We start from the raw sequence: 19,678 nt of genomic DNA, 5'->3' as shown, positions 1-19,678 counted from the left end.
AGCATTGCAAAATGGCTGAAATTTCCTCCCAAGTCGGGTGGTGTCGCAATGAACCGGACGCCCCAAGAGACACTTTCCTCTCGAAAGCAGTTTTGGTGTCGTCACATCCGCTCGCTAAATGCGTAATCTTTAGTGTAGCTTTTGGTAACGGGAAGCTAAGCGCACGCGTGGAGTTTTCAGGGTTGTAGACACGTGGTTCAACATGGCCGATTTACAGATGAAGATTCTCCGAAAGAAAATCCAAAAAAGAAACGAAAAAGACAAAGAACGAAAGCGACTAAAAAAACAACAAGAGGACGAAGTTCCTGGTGCGTATGATTCATAAAAAATGTGAGCTTGTTTTGATGCGACTGTTGACCTCACAGCTTGGCTTTGTTAGCTTGTCTTTGATTGGTATCTAGACAGGCATATGTGCTAACGAATGTCTTTTTATTTTACAGGTAAATTTGTTTTGTAGATTCCGAGGATTGGTATTACGATTGTCAAAGCAAGTGGTTTTGTAAACTATTTGAAACGTGTTGAGTGACATTGCACTCCTACGATACTTGCATTTTGTAATTGGTGTTGTGTTCAATAAATGCACTAAATGCACTCGTTTTACCATACTTGTCAAATAATACGTCTCCAGCATTTTATGATTGTTTTATTATACCAAATTGTGTTGTACAATGGTTATTAAGGGTTTAATTTTTGTCAGACATATTACGTGTAGTTTATTTGGTTGTAGTGGCTAATTTGATACGTATGTTAAGCAACAATACATTTACTGGAAGCAGAAAAAGAATAAACTTGTTTTGTATTGTTAATTTGGTATATTCACGTCATTACACGTTTTTTTGTTATTTCTACATAGTCTGACTTGCTGTTAATAATTGGGTGCCATGAAGTGTTTGTTAGGTGACTAATCGTTTAATAAAGGGAATTACAATCATAAATAGGGAGGTCAATTGGCTTACCTTGGCAATGGATATGTTATACTTTGTATGCACCAAGAATGCAGATGAAGTCACTTACATCCGTATTGTGACCACCGATAAAGATCTACGTTTTCTGTTGTGAGCTCAGATGGACTTGGGGAGAAATGTCCTCAGGAAGTGCCCAAAGTTAAAGCTGAGTTCCAGAATCCGCAGATCAGGGACCAAAAGGCAGTTGACGTTCTTACAAATGCTCAGGGAACCTCTGCAAAGAAAAAGAGAAGAAAGAAAAAGCCACCTCTCACAGAGGAATCACCTGGTATGCTCACCTTTTAACAGTAGCAAACTGTTATGAAAACAAGACATTTTCATTTTTCAATAACATTTCATGATCCTTTTTGTAGCTGAGAAACGGACCAAAGTTGAAATCTTAGCAAATGGAGATAAAGATAGCAAAGAAGTTGTGGGGATAGAAGCTGACAAATTGGCGGAAGAAGATGGAGATGGTGAGGAGGATGATGTTCCTGAGCTCCCCTCTGGCTTGACCGGTAATTTTAATTTTTATATTTGTTCAGTTGTTCATCCACACAAGGTTACAAGGGAACCGGATAGAGCAGGGGTCTCAAACTCAATTGACTTGAAGCCCGCCAGAGCTAGGGTCTGGGTGAGGTTTGGCCTAATTGGATTTTCCACAAGAAAAACTCTAATAAAAAAAATCACTGTTCTCAAATAGCTTTTAAAAACTGCTACCCTAAATAAGATTTAAAATTTTAAAAAAATTCAAGAATTTATGTCAAAATAAATCAATCCGTAATAAATGAATCCATTATTTGTGTGGGCTGCACTTAGTTCAAAGGGACAGTGTATATTATCTGACCACTTGATGTTGCTTTATTGTGCCTTGCATTTGCACTTGCAAGTGCTAAAAAGAAGAAAAAAAACTGCAGAGATTTAAAGTGACAAAACCACAACATTTCTTTTATTCTTGCCCAACATTTTGCCAAGAAAGCAGAAAAGTAAATAAAAAACAAAGAAAGACAAAAAAATGAAAAAGAGAAAAGGAAAAAGGACTGTATAGTTTTGGGGGTACCAGTAGCAAGAATATGGCCGACAATGACGTCAGCTACGTCTAAGTGCGGTTAATTTTATGTAAAAAAAAGGGGGGGGAATGTCTCTATCTATGAGTATTTAAAAATATGGACGTATGTTGGTCCCAGATCAGGAGATGGTGTAATAATAGTCTGAAAAAATAGTCTGTGTAATAACCTGTGAAGCCCTTTGAGACGCTTTGTGATTAAGGGCTATACAAATAAAAATGACTTGACTTATTTCATCGTTTGTGTATTTTTGCTTGTTTCTCAAATCAGTTTAATTTTTACAAAATTATTTTCCCACATGGAGTCGCTTAATAATACAAACTGTCGCTTCGGACTTTTATATTAAGGCTGGGGCCTCAAACTATCACCCCGCAGGTCTCTGGAGTTGAGGCAATCCCAAATGATTGGAGGTAAGAGATTTCCAAAAGACCCTTATTTTATTACATTATAGTTATTTGTATAATTTGGTAATTTAGTGCTTCTCTTTGATGCTCTAAAATAAATTAGGTAAAAATCCATAAAAAGCCTCTGAACATTTTTGGGGGGGCTGGCAAATCATTCAAATTAAATATTTTGTTTGGCCCTGTTCACCAAGAACATGCTCATCGGCAGCAGTAGAAAAGTAAAAAAAAAATGTGTGTGGATATAGAATAAATATATATATATATATAATATAAATGCATTTTGTGGTCAACTGCAAAGTCAGTAACAAAGGTACTTAACGATTCTCAACTGTTTGAAATCAAATGGATTTTAACGACTGACGTTTGTCATCTTTAATTCCTTGACAACTGGCATTAGTTCTTTGGGCTTCATACATTTAATATCTAATACTTTGTCAGGCACAGGCTGGCATAATGGTCGTTTCGGACTCCTAATGATTCTAATAACATTTACATGTTTTTTTTTGGGGGGGTGTCTTCCTTTCACTTACATATGCCCAATATTTCAGTTTATTTTCTATGGCAATGAAGAGCCCATTGAATACATGATCTTGTCTGCAACAACTTCAATGATGTCTCTTGAGTTGTTGTACCAAAAGTTGAACAAGGCCGTGACTGCGCAGCAGGGACAACAAGGAGGATTACTGATGTAATGAGCGCAACACCATATTAAAATGTTTTCTTGCCAACAATTATAGATTGTATCGTTGTTGCAGCCAAACTATGTGTTTCTTTTTAAATGTGGTCGTGATTCTAACTTCATCGTTTACCTGTCAGGAGCGTTTGAAGACACATCGTTTGCTTCTCTTGCTGAACTGGTGAGTGAGAATACTTTGAATGGAGTGAAAGAGATGGGATTTGAACACATGACGGATATCCAGCACAAAAGCATTCGGCCTCTACTGGAGGGAAGGTAGGTGTCTAATTTTCGGTCTTTCAACTGTGACCTGTTTTATGTAGACATAGGGCTCCCTTTTTTTAAGAAAAATTAAACAAAACCACTAAACCCGCTCTTGGCGCATTTTATTTCACTGTGTGGCTTTAGTTTTGTTAAATTCTATGAAGTAACAATAATGTCAGCGATTGTGTCCCAAATTAATGTAAATATACATCTAAAAAATTGTCTTCCTTTCGCTATTAAGAGTGTTGTGGCTCACTTTGACCATCATTTTTGTCATGAATAATGGTAGCAAGTTGCGAGCAAAGTTCTTATGTATGAATGCCACAAAAAAACTGCAAACAAGACATCGGTATCTGTTTAACATTGGTGCAGAGAGCGCTGGGCGAGAGACAGAAGGGAGTTCTTGCAATGTCTGCATAGTTCCACCCGTCCGTACCACTCACCCAATCGAATTGCACTGGGTGCTTTGTTGGCGGTTTGAGGTGTTTAACGTTTGTTATGTGGGATTTAATCATAGTGTCTCAAAAGTGAACATAGATTATTTAATGAGCTTCCATTTAAAAGATTCCATAGCGATGTAAAGCCCAAACTGTTTTGGTGTGACACCTTGACTGTACACCGGAATTAAAAATTACCCTATATACCAGGGGTCAGCAACCTTTTTGGTGTGGAGTGCCACTTTCAAATTTCCTTCTAAATCAGTGTGCCGTACCAAGATAAATGACTCGCACGACATTTTTTTAATATCCAACAGAGCTTTAATTTTACACAAGCCCAAATATACAACATTAACCAGAATAAACCATTCTTCGTTATCAATGAACTACAATCAAAAAACAAGTGCTATGGAAAGCTACCATTCCATTCATCAATGATATCTTGTTGCAGAAAATATCAAAACTTAAAACAACAGCAGTAAAGCAGAAGGCGTGCACGCATACACGCACACATACGCTTCTTTAAAATATTCAGTAAATTGTTTTCTGTGCTTTTCTATGCAGTGAGCAATGTGATGGCTTGCTTCATTGGTGGTGTTTTTAGCAGTGACAGGTTTTCAGGGTCTTTGTTTGCAGTACCTGGACACTGCGCGTTTTAATGTCTCCGCAATGTCAGACTCATCCTTGAATTCATGTTCATGTTTCATCTCGTAATGACGTTTAACACTTGCTGTGCGAGGTACAACGCTTTTTGGGCATAATGCACAAAACAGCACGGTCATTTTTTGCACAAAGCCTCATTCGTCTGTCCACGCTGGCTGTTAAGAACGAGATGTTTTCGCAAGATAAAGGTGGTGATGCATATGAAAGGTACAAAGTGAAGAAAAGGTTGGTAAAAGAGGCAGCGAAAAGGAAAGCAAACAATGAATGGTGTCGAAAGATGGGAGTGAACTTTGAGGAAAGGAGAAAAGTGTTCTGGAAAGAATTGAAAAGAGCAAAAAAGAGCGAGTCTGGAGAGAGTGAAAAGTAAGGGCGGTAGATGGTTGGTTAGCGGTAGTGCAGTCAGGACGAGATGGGCCGCATATTTTGAGGAGTTGCTGAATGTGGAGGATGGGAGAGAGGTTAGAGTCGAGGCAATCAGTGCTATGGGGAGAATGCCCGTGTTGGGTGATTTAAATGTGAAACCTGTGGAAACATGGGAGGTGCAAGAGGCAGTGAATGAAATGAAAAGGGGAAAGGTGCCTGGGTTGGATGGTTGTACTGCTGAATGCTTGAAAAAAGGTGGCACGGTTATGATTGATGATTGATATATTAGTCCGCTTGTTGAATGAATGGTTTTTAAGTTGTGTGGTTCCTGTTGATTGGTCTAGTGCATGTGTGGTGCCATTGTATAAGGGTAAAGGTGATAAGTATGAATGTAGCAATTCGAGAGGTATCAGTTTGTTGTCTGTGCGAGGTAAGCTGTATGGAAGAGTTTTGATTGAGAGAGTGGGGGGAAGAATGCCTGAGGTGGTGATGGAGGAGCAGAGTGGTTTGAGGAAATGAAGAGGATGTGTGGATCAGGTGTTTGCAGGACAACAGGTGTGTGAGAAATATTTTGCAAAAGGTAAGGCTGTTTATTTGGCTTTCATGAACTTGGAAAAGGCATATGACGGAGTCGATAGAGAGGCATTGTGGCAGGTGATGGTAATGTATGGAGCGGGTGGAAAGTTGTTGTAAGCATTGAAGAGTTTTTATGTGACCAGCAGAGCATGTGTAAGAGTAGGGAGTGAGACAAGTGAGTGGTTCCCTGTGTTGACTGGTGTGTGACAGGGGTGTGTGATGTCACCATGGCTGTTTAATGTGGACATGGATGGTGTGGTGAGAGAGGTAAATGCAAGAGTATTTCGCAGAGGTGTAGAGATGATGGATAACAGTGAAGCTGTGTGGCGGATATGTCAGAATGTTGTCTGCAGATGACACAGCGCTTGTGGCTGATTCTGAGGAAACATTGAGAAGGTTGGTAATGGAGTTTGGAAGAGCGTGCGATAGGCGTAAGTTATGTGTGAATGTTGGGAAGAGTAAGGTGATGAGGCGTTCACGTGATTGAGTGGGCATGGCATTAGAAATAAGATTGCATGTACAGGGGCTGGAAGACGTTGAAAGCTTTAGGTACTTTGGTTGTGATGTGGCCGCGGTTGTTGGAATGGAGTGTGAGGTATTGCACAGAGTGAATCAAGGAAGAAAGGTTTTGGGTGCTCTGAGGACATTGATGAGAAAGAAGAGTGAGTATGGATGTTAAGAGTGGACTGTATGAGAGTGTGATTGTGCAGACTGTGTTGTATGGTACAGAGACTTGACACCTGAACGCAGATTTGAAAAGGAAATTAAATGTTTTTAAGATGAAGTATTTGAAGAGTATGTTAGGAGTGACTAGATTGAATAGATAGAGAAAATAAATTGTGAGAGACAGAACTGGAGTAGTAGTGGAACTGACCAAGCGTGTGGATAAGAGAGTACTTGGTTGGTTTGGACACATGGAGAGGATAGACGGGGAGCGAAGGTTGAAGAGGATCTACAGAGCAGAAGTAAATGGAAGGAGACCAAGAGGAAGGCTGTGATTGACGTGGATGGATGGTGTTATGAGTGCACTGCAGGAAAGGGGACTAAATATAGTGGAAGCTAGAGCTCTTGTATGTGATAGGAATGAGTGGAGAGGTGTTGTAAAAGGATAGTGGGATGTTTGGACGCATTCTAAGGGATGGGAGGGGCACCTGTATGATGCGGCAGGGCTAAACCAGTGAAAGCTGTCGGGCCCTGCTGTTGAAGAGAAGAGTGTGTTGTGTCACCCTGACCCGAGTGACATGGGCGCTTTCTGGTGTCCCGTTTCATCAGTAGGAACGAAAGCATGACCAACTTGGGTGCCGAGGTGCTTAACTTGTTTGGGCATTTGGGTTGGCCATGGTCCAAAAAGTTTTGTGTGTTTTTTGCTACTTTTAAAAAATATATATACATAATTTTCTCTGTTTTTGTATGTGTTTGTCTTGCTGTCGGTCACCCCTCTCAAGGGATATGGCCAGGGTAGATAGATATTGAATGGATGCACGAGATATTAAAAGATAAAAATGTCATAGTTCTTAGCGCGCTGGAGATACAGTATAGAATGTTTACACTCAACTAGGAAGAGGAAGCCGTATTTCTGCTTTGGGGTGGATGCTGGGTGTCCTCTCAAAAATCGAACGAAGCACTACAGTACTGTCCTCTACTCTGAAAAAGCTGCACACAATACAAAATCTAACTTACAGCAATGTCTGTATATTTTTCCACATATGTACCGTATTTCGGAAGTCGAATGGTCGTAAGTAGGGGAGCGTCTGTATGCACTGGACCGTAGATTTGGTATTAGTGTTGTATCAGCTTTGCTTATGCCAAAATTAAAACATGATGGATACAATTTGCATGACCTCAATTTATCCTCTCAAGCCATAGGTTCCCGACCCTGTGCTAGCCGCTAACTGGACCTAGATTGTTTCTATGCTAACTCAGAGCTACTCATTACCTACAGTTTCGCAGTTTCAATTCATAAACACGTAGTATTTGCATGGCATTCATTCTGTTCATCCGCAAAGTCGAGTGGCTGGCACTTGGTCATGTGTGAGGAAAGGATAATCAACTATTATTTATTATAGCGATTACTGCAACATTTTTAACATTAGTCTCCAACCTCCCATTTTCGTCACTACTCACCGTTCTGTCCGGTAAAATTTGCGTCTTAAAGGGCCCCTAGACTTTTCAATGTAGCAGATGCAAGCCATTTATTTTTCATTGTCACTTTATTTAAAGTAAGGTACACACCAAGAATCTAACATGCGTTCTGAAACAGAGATCGCAAAATACAATTCCTGTAAAGCGGGAGATTGAAACTTATATTAACTGGCTTAAACTAAACCATACGTATCATCAATATTGTTTCGGTACTTTAATGACTAGCAATTAAAGTGGAATGTGTTGGTTCTGTCTTTGTGCTGAACAGAGATGTGCTAGCTGCTGCCAAGACGGGGAGTGGTAAAACCTTGGCCTTCCTAATCCCATCTATTGAGCTGATCTACAAACTGAAGTTTATGCCCAGAAATGGTAATGAATGTGGTTGACCTTATTTGCTTAGAAAAGTTGCTCTTAAGGTGCATGTTATTTGTTGGGTGTGTTTTACCTATTGTTAGGATGTTTTTGTTTGCCTTCTTTCTTTCAGGAACTGGTGTGGTGATCTTGTCTCCAACTCGGGAGTTGGCAATGCAGACATATGGTGTGCTGAAAGAATTAATGACCCACCACGTGCACACTTATGGCCTCATCATGGGAGGCAGCAACCGATCAGCAGAGGCCCAAAAACTGGCCAATGGTGTCAACATTCTGGTGGCAACACCAGGCCGTCTGCTGGATCACCTTCAGGTAAGCTGGGATCAGTCTCTCCGGCGGTGACTGCATTTAGGACGCAAAAATGCCCAAACATTCGCATTTCCCCCCTCTATTGTTTAAAGATTTCACAAGCAGAGAGCAAGAAGGTGGCAGTAGGGGGGCGGCAGTCCGTTGTGAGAAGTTTGAATGTTTGTTGGACGATTTGTACACAAGTTAGGGCTGCAGGATTAATCGAATCGACATCGCGATGTGACGTATTGCGGTTGCGAAACTGCAAAGTTGTGCGGTTTTTCAAGGTTTTGTAGTGAGAGATGGAGTTTTGGCAAACCACAATTGTTACTGTTCGAGCCGATAAACGCGATTAAAAGTTTGCAATTAAAAGTTTGCAAACACCACACTATGCCACACCCACCGTGTGAGCTCATTGAGTCATTGAGTGTTATGGCAGACTCTGTAAACATATTCCCAGAGCCATCAAGCGACAAGGAAACAAAGCTTGCGTCAAAGAAGGGCGGTACATCACTTGTTTGGACCTATCTTTGTTTTGTTGAAGCGGACATGGAACAGAAGAGAACGCCCATTGGAGAATATGCTTTCGCACACACAAGGCACCTTAAAAATTATCACATATTAAAATACACGGCATTCATACAAAACAAAAACAAAATTCACTGGGGAGCCAAGGGGGTGCCAGCCTGCAAAAGTTTGGTTCCCAAACTTTTACATATATGGAAACAAACACCTCTTTCTTGATATTTGATATGCTGCAATTTGACTGGGCCAGGGCGGCGTGCGGTAACCGGACCCTGATGCGTCGTCCACACTGATTTGTCCTGCTGCACGTGTGTTAGGGCTGATTTTGGAAAAAAAAAACCTAATTGCAATTTTTCAGACCAGTATTGCGATTTCTGATTTTCTGGTGTATATTTTCTTTGTTAATTTTGTTTTAGTTAACACTCAACTATATTGAAATGGTAAATCTAGAGAAAACATCCTCTGGCGAGCTTTGTTTTCTGTTGACCATTTTTTACCACCCTTCTTCAGCGCCTGCTTCATTTGCTTTTCGTTTGTTGACTCTGGGACTACTTTTATGGAGTCTGCCATGAAATTCAATGAGCTCAACTGTGGGTGTGGCATAGTGTGGTGCTTGCAAACTTTTTGTCTCCAAGCTACCAAAATTGTTTCTGCGTTTAGCAAACATCCATTAAATGTTTTGTAGATTGCAGGGATGTGATTTTTCCGTTAATTCGCGGAATTCCGCTTTATTTATCTCCAAAAATAAAATTTTAAAATTTCCGATTTTTTAATTGGTAAAAAAACGATTTCGTCTCGACAGCATTCCATTTTAGTGTTTCAGTAACTGAAATGAAACGTACTTGCGATTGGTTGAAGTCTCCGTGTTGACCAATAAACGCGCTTGTTATAAAGGCGTAGGAGTATGCCATTGTTCATTTCTCACACGTTTTTGCCGAGTGTTTAAAGAAAGATGTCCGAGATCGAACGCAAAGATGCTCCGCGAGTTAAAGAAATTGCTAAGATCGTAAAAAACAAGTTTCGATCGGACTGGTTAGAGAAGGAATTATCTACAAATGTTGGTGACCCCGACGTAATCCAATGTAGCGAGCAGAGACGGGAGTCGTAGGCGGAGTGTCAAACAAAGGTGCCAACGAAAGCTGCTTTAATGACATTTAAACTTGCAATAACAAAACAAACACGAGAGTGGCTCGAGCCGGTCGAATTAAGAGTCCCCCTAGGAACTCGCTAACTAAACAATGGTTCCGTGGGTGAATTATGTACAACCCACTACAGTACTTTCATTTATAGATAACATCTTCTGCTATAACAAAGACATTTGTGGTATGTTCTAATATGAGTTACTTTTCATTTGGTCATGATACAATTATTTCTTCATGAAATTTGAACTCTTCAACATGATTTATGTGTTAACTCAGTAATCACATGAGTTAGATATGATGATATTCTCAGTGATAGTTTTTAAAAGCAAAGGCAGTCCAATGTTTTTTAATGTGACTGATTTTGAGTTGACTTAAACTGTAATTTTGTATGGGATAGTTCAAAATACATTGAAAATTTATGCTGTTGTTTTGTCTATTTCTTTGTCATCTGAGTGCATTGAAAGTACTTAAAAACACGGAAAACCCATGAGCTCCGGGGGGCTTCATCGATGGTATGCCCGCAAAACAGACGCCGGCGACTGTTCCGCTTCCTCATCGCGTCATTTCCGCGTCATTTTCTCGTGTGGACCACGGTTATAAAAGCTCCCGAGCCGGTGTTGTGCCCAAATCTGACTCCTACGCAGCCCCGATACGCCCGTGAAAGGCTGTGTTTCCGCGCTCTAAAGAATTGAGCAGCGCAAAACTTTTTCGCGCTGCCACCCGCGCGCGAAATTCCGACCGCGAGTAAAGCACTGCTGTATCTCGTCAATATGGCGGTCTCAAAGCGTCCAACAGCGTCTGCTTCACGGCCAGAAATTTCTGGCCGTGGTTCAGCCCCGATACGCCCGTGAAAGGCTGTGTACCCGCGCTCTAAAGAATTGAGCAGCGCAAAACTTTCGCGCTGCCACCCGCGCGCGAAATTCCGACCGCGTGTTAAGCACTGCTGTATCTCGTCTGTATGGCGATCTCAAAGCGTCCAATAGCGTCCGCCTCACAGGCAGAAATTTCTGGCCGTGATTCAGCCGCAAACGGCTGTGTGACCGGGCCCTAAATAAACCACAAACTGTTTTTTAGATGCGCACACTTGTATGCTTGCTTGTGGTGTTTTAAAGAGGCCGCAGCATAGGGCGCTCGAGCCCTATAGTGCGGTGCTTCCGATTCATGTTTAAATACAAAAAATAAAACCAGCTACACTGAACTTTTTAAACCCCTTTGAGCTCTATGGTCATGAAAATTTGTAAAAGAAAATTTATAAAATAAAATAAGGCAAGACAAATCTATATGCGAGTGACTCCGGTTTTCAACGCCCTAAAAATACAAAGGAGTGTGGTGCTGCAGTACTACTCGCTTCGTGGAGTCTGCAAGAGTAGGATGGTCTTTAGTCTGCGCATGTGTGACAGTGCCGCTACTAAATGTAAAACAAAGCCTGAAACATGACACGGAGAAATAAATATCTATTTCCATAATTTACGGACTGTAGCCCACACCTGACCATAAGCCACAACCAAGATATTTTTTATAAGGCGCATTTGCCCATGTAGAAACATTAAATTGAATTGAACTGTCTTTATTGTTATAGGCTATCAGGATAAATGTCTGAAAAATATTTACAACAGGAATTTACAACTGAAACATGAGATTTTTGCAAAGAAAGACGGCACACCGTTTTCAGAGTTTTATTTACAAACAGAGCGTCACAAGTCTGGTTAAAAACCATGGGCGCGTCCGCGCGCGCACACACACACACAGGTAAAAGTCACTGAGAGCCATCTTCATCCTCCTGTGCACTAAAACTATGGACTTCTTCCTCCTCAGTTTGTCTCTGTCCCCTCATCCTGGGTAATTATTTTTTCATTGGGTCACTTAAGGGTCTGATCCACTTAGTAGCTACATTTCATACTTAACGCTTATACTCTGCGGTATATGCATGGTGTGGAGGTTAAATGTAAATTAAACTTTCCCAATGACGGCGTCACTGCTCCCTATTGCAATGGAGGTGCAATTCCACTTGATTATTTGGAAAGTTACCCAAAAAAGTTTCTTGAGATCAAATGTGCCCATGCCCCCCTTGATGGAGCTTTGCAGGGGGCCCTGCCCCACTGTTTGAAAACCATTGATTTAAACAAACTTGAATAGTTGATAACCACAAAGCTTATGTTTACCCGGTTAATGTGAATTCTCAGAATACACCTGGCTTCATGTTCAAGAACCTGCAGTGTTTGATAATTGATGAGGCAGATCGCATCTTGGAAGTGGGTTTTGAGGAAGAACTCAAGCAGATCATCAAGCTTCTGCCAAGTATGGGTTTTTCACATTTTTTTATTTTAATGCATTCACTTTTTCATTTTCATACTAATTGGGGTTTGAAATCCTTGAAAATGCTTAAATTTTGACGAGGTGCTTCTAAAAGCTTGGAATGGCTTTGCCATTTCATTTTTTCTTCCCTCATGATAAACTGCAGCTGTTGTTAGTTGGTTAGGCATTGTCCTATAAAGCTTTGTAGCCCCCTACGGATTGTGCCGAAGAGGGCAGGTGCACGCTAAACCTAAACATGGCATCAGGAAATGTGTACTCGTGCATGGATTACATATCACAGGGAGCATTTCCCAGCGGTAAATTGTAGTGGCAAAAACTTCCTGTTACTGAAAATGTAGGCTACTTATTAATGTCATTTTAACTCAACACCTATTTGGGGAGAAATTTGTCCCAATTATATTGCAACACGTATTGTTCAGATCCACATCTATTCGCGATTTACTAAAGAACTGTAAAATTCATATGTCCTGCGAAATTAAAACACAAGAATAAAAATCGCCTATGTAAATTGCAGATATAATTTTGGCTCTGTAAAATATTTGATTCACTCTAGAGGTCCACCGATTATCGGAATTGAAAAATTCCGCTGCACTTTTTGTTATAATTTTTGTTGTATTTTATTTATTTAAACTAGTGTAAAAGGGAGTTAAGTTTTTACGCATGTTTTATACAGTATGCTGCTAAGCCTAATTTTATTTCCTGCACTGTTAGTTTTTGGTTTAAGTTATATTTGAACTTAAAACCAATTGTTTGTTCCTTTTTCATTATTACAAATGTCTTGTGCCAATTTCTAAGCTTTTACAGCAAATGTATATCGGTCATCGGCCTCCTTTTAAAACTAATAAACAGTATTGGACCTGAAATCCCATATCAGTCGATCCGTAATTGACACTGGATTTATTCTTTTACTCCTACTAGAAAAATTGGAAAATTGACTTTTATAGTCCTTAAAAAGTGCTTGCCTTTGGCCATGAAAAGGCTTTACAAACCCTGATTAATAAAATGTCTGTTTCACAGTCGAAACTTGTTTTAAAATGTTTTTTTGCGGGGTGGGGGGTAGAAAAAAGGCAGACTATGTTGTTTTCAGCTACACAGACTCGCAAAGTGGAAGACTTGGCACGTATTTCTCTGAAGAAAGAGCCGCTGTATGTCGGGGTGGATGACAATAAAGACACCGCTACAGTAGATGGTTTGGAACAGGTACGGCACTTTCTCACTAACGTGTTAATGTGACCAACTTTTCCTTGTTAATGGTAGTCTGTTTTACTTCAGGGTTATGTTGTTTGTCCATCGGAAAAGCGCTTCTTGTTGCTCTTCACCTTTCTGAAAAAAAACCGTAAGAAGAAGCTGATGGTTTTCTTCTCCTCATGCATGTCTGTTAAATTCCACTATGAGCTCCTTAACTACATTGACCTTCCCGTGATGGCCATTCATGTAAGTTACATAAAACATCGTCCATCAGTTTCCTGAGTATCATCTGCGGAAGCTGACGTGTCATGTCCTCTCTTTTACTGTTCAGGGCAAGCAAAAGCAGACCAAACGCACCACTACCTTCTTCCAGTTCTGCAATGCCGACTCTGGAATTTTACTCTGTACGGATGTAGCCGCTCGAGGTCTGGACATCCCAGAAGTGGACTGGATTGTCCAATATGACCCCCCAGATGACCCCAAGGTAAAAACAGCCAAGCAAATTCACACAGAAAAGGTTGATAATGTAGTCAGTACCTACTTTTTGAAAGGGTTCAGTCATTGCTCATTAACAGGATTCGTTCGGGTGCTTAAAAGTCTTGAAAATGCTTTGTTTTCTCGGTCAGGAAAATGCTTGAATTTCGGTTGAAGTGCTTCTAAATGCCTCTGCTTTTTGCCATTGCATTTATAGACCACGTTTTAAATAAATAAAAAAAAAGTACGTCCAAATAAGGGCTGATGGTGGCTACATTCCTCATTGAGTTGTCATGTGTTACTTCCTGCTCCCTACTGTCGCATTGAAGAGGGCAGGTTGATAGATAGATAGATAGATAGATAGATAGATAGATAGATGGACGGATAGATACTTTATTCATCCCCGTAGGGAAATTTACAGTCATGAAACGAGTCATGGAAATTCCGGCTCTTTTGGCTCGCTTCACTGAGAAAGCTCCCAAACGGCACCTTAGATATTATTATTTATTTTGTTTTTGGTGGTATATTATCAATAATAATAAAGCATAATGCATCCAATTATTAGTTTTGTTTTGCAGGCATCACTGAAAAACATTCACAGATCTACAACAAAAAGTTCTAAAATACATAACAATTTTAGATTTTTACACACTGAACATATTTTACGTTGAACAACACACGATCCCTAAAAGTGGAAACCAATAATAAAAATTCATCAACTCTTCAGTGCTATGAATGATAAAATACAAAAACAGCCCATTGATGTCCAATTTAGGAACAAAAGATCCAATATAGGAACATCTCAAGATAGCACGCGAAGTATGTGCTAGCGGCATGGCGGCTGAGTGGTTAGCGCATCCGCGGCACAGATCTGAGGTCATGGAATCAAATCCAGCCTTCCTGTGTGCAGTTTGCATGTTCTCCCCGTGCTTTTGTGGGTTTCCTCCCACATTCCAAAAACATGCATTCCAGGTTAAATGGCCGATCCAAATTGTCCCTGGGTGTGAATGGGCAAGTTATTTGTCTGTCCCTGCGTGGCTTGCGACTGGCTGGCAACCAGTTCAGGGTGTTCCCTGCCTACTGCCCGAAGACAGCTGGGATGGATTCCAGCACCCCCGCGACCCTACTGAGGATAAGCCGTATCGATAATGGAAGGATGTGCTAGCAGTTAGGCAGCAGCTTCATTTTTGTCATCAAAGTTATCAATGACAAAAAAAAGTTAAGTCCACTCTTTTGATCTGCACTGGATTTTTACATTTGAGGGTACTGGAAAAATTGGCTATGAAAGTGGTCGAATTTGGCCATTAAAAACAGTGCACGAACCCTGTCTACGGACAAGTCAGTTTTCGAATATAATATTCCCCGTCTTTTAATTCAAAAACATTTTTATTTTTCGTACTGTTCAATTATCTTAAAAATGTTTTCTTTCCAACCACATGAAGTTACTAAAAACTCTTGCCTTCAGGAATACATCCACAGGGTAGGCAGAACCGCTCGAGGCATTAATGGCAGGGGCCACGCTCTTTTAATCCTGAGACCAGAGGAGCTAGGTTTCCTGCGTTTCCTCAAGCAGGCTAAGGTAAATAGTTGGGGTGGCCTGATTTGTGTTCGAAACATTTTTTGTACTTATAAACTGGTTTTCTCCAGGTTCCCCTAAGCGAGTTTGAATTTTCCTGGAGCAAAATCTCTGACATCCAGGCTCAGGTAAGAACCTAAGTGAGGTGTTTCATTCTGAACCCAGGGTCACTTCAAGTTCTTTCCTAGTTGGAGAAGCTGATTGAGAAGAATTACTATCTTCACAAGTCCGCCCAAGAGGCTTACAAGTCTTATGTGAGGGCTTACGACTCTCACTCGCTCAAACAGATCTACAGCGTCAATACGCTCAATCTCATGATGGTGGCGCTGTCGTTTGGATTTAAAGTTCCACCATACGTAGATCTCAGTATCCTTTTATGGCATTTCATGTGAGTGGTATGTTAATATGTGTAAGCAGTTAGGCAATTTCTTTTGACTATTGAAAGGAAAACACAGGGTTCCTACAGCTTAAGGCAAGTTAGATTCAAGACTTTTTAAGACTTTTTTAAATGCCTTTTGAAATTAAATGTTAGACCAAGTCTTCAAAAAACATACAAGCAAAATAAAAGAAACATAAATAGTACACATTGCGTTCACATTGAGTTCATGGCAGTTTATAGCAGCCCATTCACACAGATCATAGATAGGAATACAGTACCTCAAAGTATGTGCAAGCAGCAAGATGGCGACTTTATTTTATTCATCAAAGCTCAAAAACATTTTTTTTTTTTTGATTGGCGCTGTATTTTTTTCTTCAAAGGTACTGGAAAAATAAATAAATTGCCCTCGAAAGTGCTTGAATTTGGCCATGAGAAAAGGTGTACGAACCCTGGAGATAGCATTCATGTCTTTCCCCAATTAATATTCACTGTGTGTGTATCATATATATATATCAGTGTTCATTTTACCTCTGAAAAGTGATGGGGTCCCGGGGTCTCGCATGCTCAAATCTGGGTCCCAACAGAGATCTATCCCCAAAATTTAGTGTTATCAAGGTTGAAATTGTAAATCGCCAACAAATACATAATATAAATTCATATATTCAGTTTTAATCATCAGTTTATTGGTAATGCGAATCAGTTATCACTTCAAGATTTCAGTTCACAACAATATTGTACATTATACAAAATAATATTGCTGAAATAATTATATTAATCTATATTCTCATTTAGTTTTAATCATCACAGTTAATTGATAAGCAGTATCTTCAGATTTTTCAGTTCATATATTCTTCGTGGTTTGCTGTCCCGCCACAGTTGTAATGCCTTCAAGGTCCAATCCATTATCATCCTCCTCACAGCTTTACCAGGAATATAATTTAGTCCATTTTGGCAGAGAAGTCCTTTTTTTTTGCTAGGAGTATTCTTTTGCATATTATCTTTCGTTAAATCGTTTACTTTAACACACGTGTTTTCTTTCCCTCCGCAGTCTTCCGAAAAAAAATTCTGCCTTTTTTTCGTGCCGGAATTATTGCCGTTGTTATCACTTTCTGCATTATGTTTCGACTTATTACTCAAGAAATGACCAATTTTGTGTCGATTTTCACCTAATACTGACTGTCTTGCTTGACATGAATGAGGTTTATTATTAAAAAAAAAGTTCAAACATTAGGTAGCTTTGATGTTCACTGTAGAAGGAAAAAATACATGCAAATATAATTAAGTAGAATAATACATTTTCTCATTAAATTATTTTTGGTAATATACTGATTAAAGGGATAACCACAAACCTGTCTTTTTAAATTTTCTCCTTTTATATTTTTTCTTAACTTCTCTATACAACATAATAATTCGTAAGATAATGCATCAAAGCAAGTGAGCCATTTGAGAGGCGGCTCTCTTTAATGAGTTGAGCCGAAAAAGCCCGTTTTCTAAAACTCGAACTCGCTTGACTTGATTTGCCGTTTCGTGATAGTCGATGTATTCCGGATGGTACCCATAATTGACAAATTATCTTTTTTCCATACAGATTTTCTTGTACGTGGTACAAGTCTTAAAATGCATAATAAATGTACTTTGTACGGCAAAAACGTACAGGTATGCATACTTAACCTTCACTCAATGACAAACACCACAACAATGACGTAATCTCGAATTAACGAGATCTGCTTGACGAAAAGTTGAGTGCGGTAAATCTTTCTTAAAAAAAGGGTAATCGGGTAATTATTACAATTTTGTGTCAAAAAAGTTGCGTCCCGGGGACGCACATTAATTTGAGACGATGTGGCCCCAGCAGAAATGATGCGTCTAGGACGCAGGCAAATGAGAACACTGTATAATGTGTGTAGATATATATATATATATATATATCTAGAGGGAGAGATGTATCTATCTCTATGTATCTCTATATTTCTAAAGATTATAGATACATCTATCTTGTTCCACAACAGGCTTTGCATTTCTTGAGTAAAAGCAATGCAGAATTCAAGCAGCTTTTCCCTTAACTCGGCTCTTCCTCAGATGTCCAAGGCAATAAAGGGGCAAAGCTCCAAAAGCGAGGCAGTGGCGGTGGTTTTGGTTACCAGAAATCCAAGAACGTGCACAGGGCCAAAATCTTTAAGCATGTTAACAAAGGATTTGGTGACAAAAGGCAGTTTTCTCGGTAACTTAAGACTGTTGTCATTGTGACAAGAATAATTACATTAGAATATAGGTCCAATGTACTCCTATGAATTGTATTGTTTGTCAATATAAGCATATTTCCCACATCTGCAGAATTCCATGTTTTTGTAACGGCACACATTTCTTCACAAAAAGATCTAATTAAAATGAGATCGTATGCAATATTTTTTAAAATTTTATTCATTATGCATATTTTATTTCGTCACAAAGCCAAAAGACGATACTGTAGGCTTACAACCTTTACAGAACAGGATATTCAAATCAGATGATTTGAGATTTACATGACAAATTGATTGTGTTGTTTTTATCAGTTTTTCTAATAGTGTTTATCGATACATCAGCTTTGATTGCAAATGTTGTTTTTTTTTTCACAAAAACACATGTTTTTAATCATTGTGCTTTAATAAGGCATGTCAAAATGAACCCATCTCAAAAATGGTTACAGTTGTTCTTGTAATAGGTTTCCCTAAACGTTCCTGTAAAAAGTCCCTAAAATCCCAATCAAAACGTACCCAAGGTCAAGTCAGTGTTCTTGAACTGTTAGGCGAATATTAGCGTTTCCTTTCAAGAGACCAAAATTTTTTTTCCAAACTGAAAAAAATCACTGCAAGTCCTACTTAGAGTAATCCTGAGTTGGAACACTGAATTAGAAGACTTGTATTATCGCCTGATTTTTTTATTTTTTACAATTAAATGCCTGCAGATGAGTGTAGCATACTTAATGCATAATGACATTATGAAAATCTAAACATTGTATTTAAGATTTTTCAAAGGATTAGTTTTCAAAACAGGCCATTTGGAGAAGTTTACTGGAATAAAAACTACGCAAATGTGTATTTTACTTTTCCTTTTTTGACATTGTTAAAGTTTTTAATGCTTGACTTCTCTTTCTAGAAGTTGATCAAAAATTGTGTATACTTGAGTATAATAGTGATGCATAAAAATGAATCACGACTGGCATTTACCTGATGGCCAAGAGCAGTGTCAATTGAAGTGTCCATATTTTTAATTTTATTTTTTTAATCTATTGGTAAAGTTGTGTTTTGGAGTAAATATTTTACATGGTTGGATTGTCCTGGATGTAATAAGCCATTTTTAGGACATTCAACAAATTTGACGTTTACAATTTTGGAATCATCTTGGAAGAAATCAAAAGGGGGGAAAAAAGAGCACCAAGAATACTTTGTGGATACACTGTAAGTAGTGACTCGCATCTTAGGATCCCTACAAAACTGCATACTGATTACTCTATATGAATAGATTAAATTTAATAAATATTGACCCGAGATGTTCTTGATACTACAACCTCTCTTTGAGAATAACTTACACCCAATCATTAACTGTGATATGGTAAGATGTCCATGTCCTCAACAGTAAATGTTCCCTTTTTCCAGATAAACTTCTCATTGTCTCAAAGCTTCCATTCTTCAATTTCAATGATGTGATGAAGCTTCATCCAGGAACTCCATTTCCAAATTGCAAAGTGTGTTCTGTTAAGGAAAGAAAGAACAGTATTGTGTGGAATTGAAATAGAAATTAGGGTGATAGGGAAGTGAGATTTTTTTACCTTCAATAGAGGGTCTATTATAGAAAACTAATAAAATTAATCTCTGGTCATAAGGTCATTAACATTTTTGAAAG

General features: G+C 39.2%; 2 protein-coding genes across 2 annotated transcripts in view; one reads left to right on the top strand and one right to left on the bottom strand.

Annotated features, from left to right (window-relative positions):
• The first annotated feature begins 63 nt into the window (after positions 1-63).
• Positions 64-18,199, top strand: ddx18 (DEAD (Asp-Glu-Ala-Asp) box polypeptide 18). Its single transcript, XM_088353095.1, has 14 exons — positions 64-308; positions 1,066-1,233; positions 1,319-1,462; positions 3,232-3,367; positions 7,805-7,905; positions 8,021-8,220; positions 12,047-12,161; positions 13,240-13,379; positions 13,452-13,613; positions 13,699-13,851; positions 15,307-15,420; positions 15,489-15,545; positions 15,606-15,783; positions 17,876-18,199. Exons 1-14 carry the CDS (start codon positions 203-205, stop codon positions 18,019-18,021), a joined length of 1,920 nt encoding a protein of 639 aa, XP_088209221.1. The 5' UTR covers positions 64-202; the 3' UTR covers positions 18,022-18,199.
• The window catches only part of LOC148353398 (glycerol kinase-like), a 29,094-nt gene continuing 27,615 nt past the window's right edge, over positions 18,200-19,678 (bottom strand). The window contains exon 20 of the mRNA XM_088353096.1: positions 18,200-19,527. The gene's annotated coding sequence lies outside the window, so the exon portion shown is untranslated. The remainder of the gene's footprint in view (positions 19,528-19,678) is intronic.

This window comes from Urocampus carinirostris, chromosome 14, assembly GCF_059441175.1.
Source record: "Urocampus carinirostris isolate Australia breed hairy pipefish chromosome 14, RoL_Ucar_1.0, whole genome shotgun sequence".
NCBI classification, from domain to species: domain Eukaryota; kingdom Metazoa; phylum Chordata; class Actinopteri; order Syngnathiformes; family Syngnathidae; genus Urocampus; species Urocampus carinirostris.
The sequence above is the reverse complement of the archived record's forward strand: the minus strand, read 5'-3'. Positions and strand labels throughout refer to the sequence as shown.